This window comes from Sorghum bicolor, unplaced genomic scaffold (genome assembly GCF_000003195.3).
Source record: "Sorghum bicolor cultivar BTx623 unplaced genomic scaffold, Sorghum_bicolor_NCBIv3 super_2980, whole genome shotgun sequence".
Taxonomy (NCBI): domain Eukaryota; kingdom Viridiplantae; phylum Streptophyta; class Magnoliopsida; order Poales; family Poaceae; genus Sorghum; species Sorghum bicolor.
The window spans coordinates 1-1130 of NW_018397139.1; the positions used below are offsets into that span (position 1 = coordinate 1).

Here is a 1130-nt window from a genome sequence, read left to right on the forward strand (position 1 = left end):
ACCGAACCAGGAGGGGGCGCACAGACGGCAGTCACGCCCGGGCCCAATTATACAAAAGGCCTTCCTTTGGTCACGTCTGCCTGGGCGTCACGCCAACAGACACTCCCAACCCACCCTCGGGGAGGGATGTGGTTTTTGGCTCCCCGTGCCGCATGGCGCGGTGGGCCGAAGTTGGGGCTGCCGGCGATTCGTGTCGGGCACAGCACGTGGTGGGCGACACTTAGTTGTTCTCGGTGCAGCGCCCCGACACGTGGCCGGTGCATCGGCCCTAAGGACCCTTCGGGCACCGCAGCACATCGTTGCTCGGACCGCGACCCCAGGTCAGTCGGGACCACCCGCTGAGTTTAAGCATATAAATAAGCGGAGGAGAAGAAACTTACAAGGATTCCCCTAGTAACGGCGAGCGAACCGGGACCAGCCCAGCTTGAGAATCGGGTGGCTTCGTCACCTGAATTGTAGTCTGGAGAGGCGTCCTCAGCGACGGACCGGGCCCAAGTTCCCTGGAAAGGGACGCCTGGGAGGGTGAGAGCCCCGTCCGGCCCGGACCCTGCCGCACCACGAGGCGCCGTCAACGAGTCGGGTTGTTTGGGAATGCAGCCCAAATCGGGCGGTAAACTCCGTCCAAGGCTAAATACAGGCGAGAGACCGATAGCGAACAAGTACCGCGAGGGAAAGATGAAAAGGACTTTGAAAAGAGAGTCAAAGAGTGCTTGAAATTGCCGGGAGGGAAGCGGATGGGGGCTGGCGATGCGCCCCGGTCGTATGCGGAACGGCTTCTGCTGGTCCGCCGATCGGCTCGGGGCGTGGACTGTTGTCGGCCGTGCCGGCGGCCTAAGCCCGGGGGCCCTAGGTGCCTCCGGTCGCCGTCGTCGGCACGGCCGGTCTCCGCGCGCCGCAAGGCGCGCCCCTCGGGGCGCTGCGCTGCAACGGCCTGCGAGCTCCCCATCCGACCCGTCTTGAAACACGGACCAAGGAGTCTGACATGCGTGCGAGTCGACGGGTTCTGAAACCTGAGATGCGCAAGGAAGCTGACGAGCGGGAGGCCTTCACGGGCTGCACCGGTGTGCCGACCTGATCTTCTGTGAAGGGTTCGAGTTGGAGCACGCCTGTCGGGACCCGAAAGATGGTGA

General features: G+C 63.9%; 1 protein-coding gene across 1 annotated transcript; it reads left to right on the top strand.

Annotated features, from left to right (window-relative positions):
- Window positions 1-286: 286 nt before the first annotated feature.
- Window positions 287-1010, top strand: LOC110431586. The gene has a single exon (XM_021450694.1). The coding sequence runs from the start codon at window positions 748-750 to the stop codon at window positions 958-960; it is 213 nt and encodes a 70-aa protein (XP_021306369.1). The 5' UTR covers window positions 287-747; the 3' UTR covers window positions 961-1010.
- The last annotated feature ends 120 nt before the right edge of the window (window positions 1011-1130 follow it).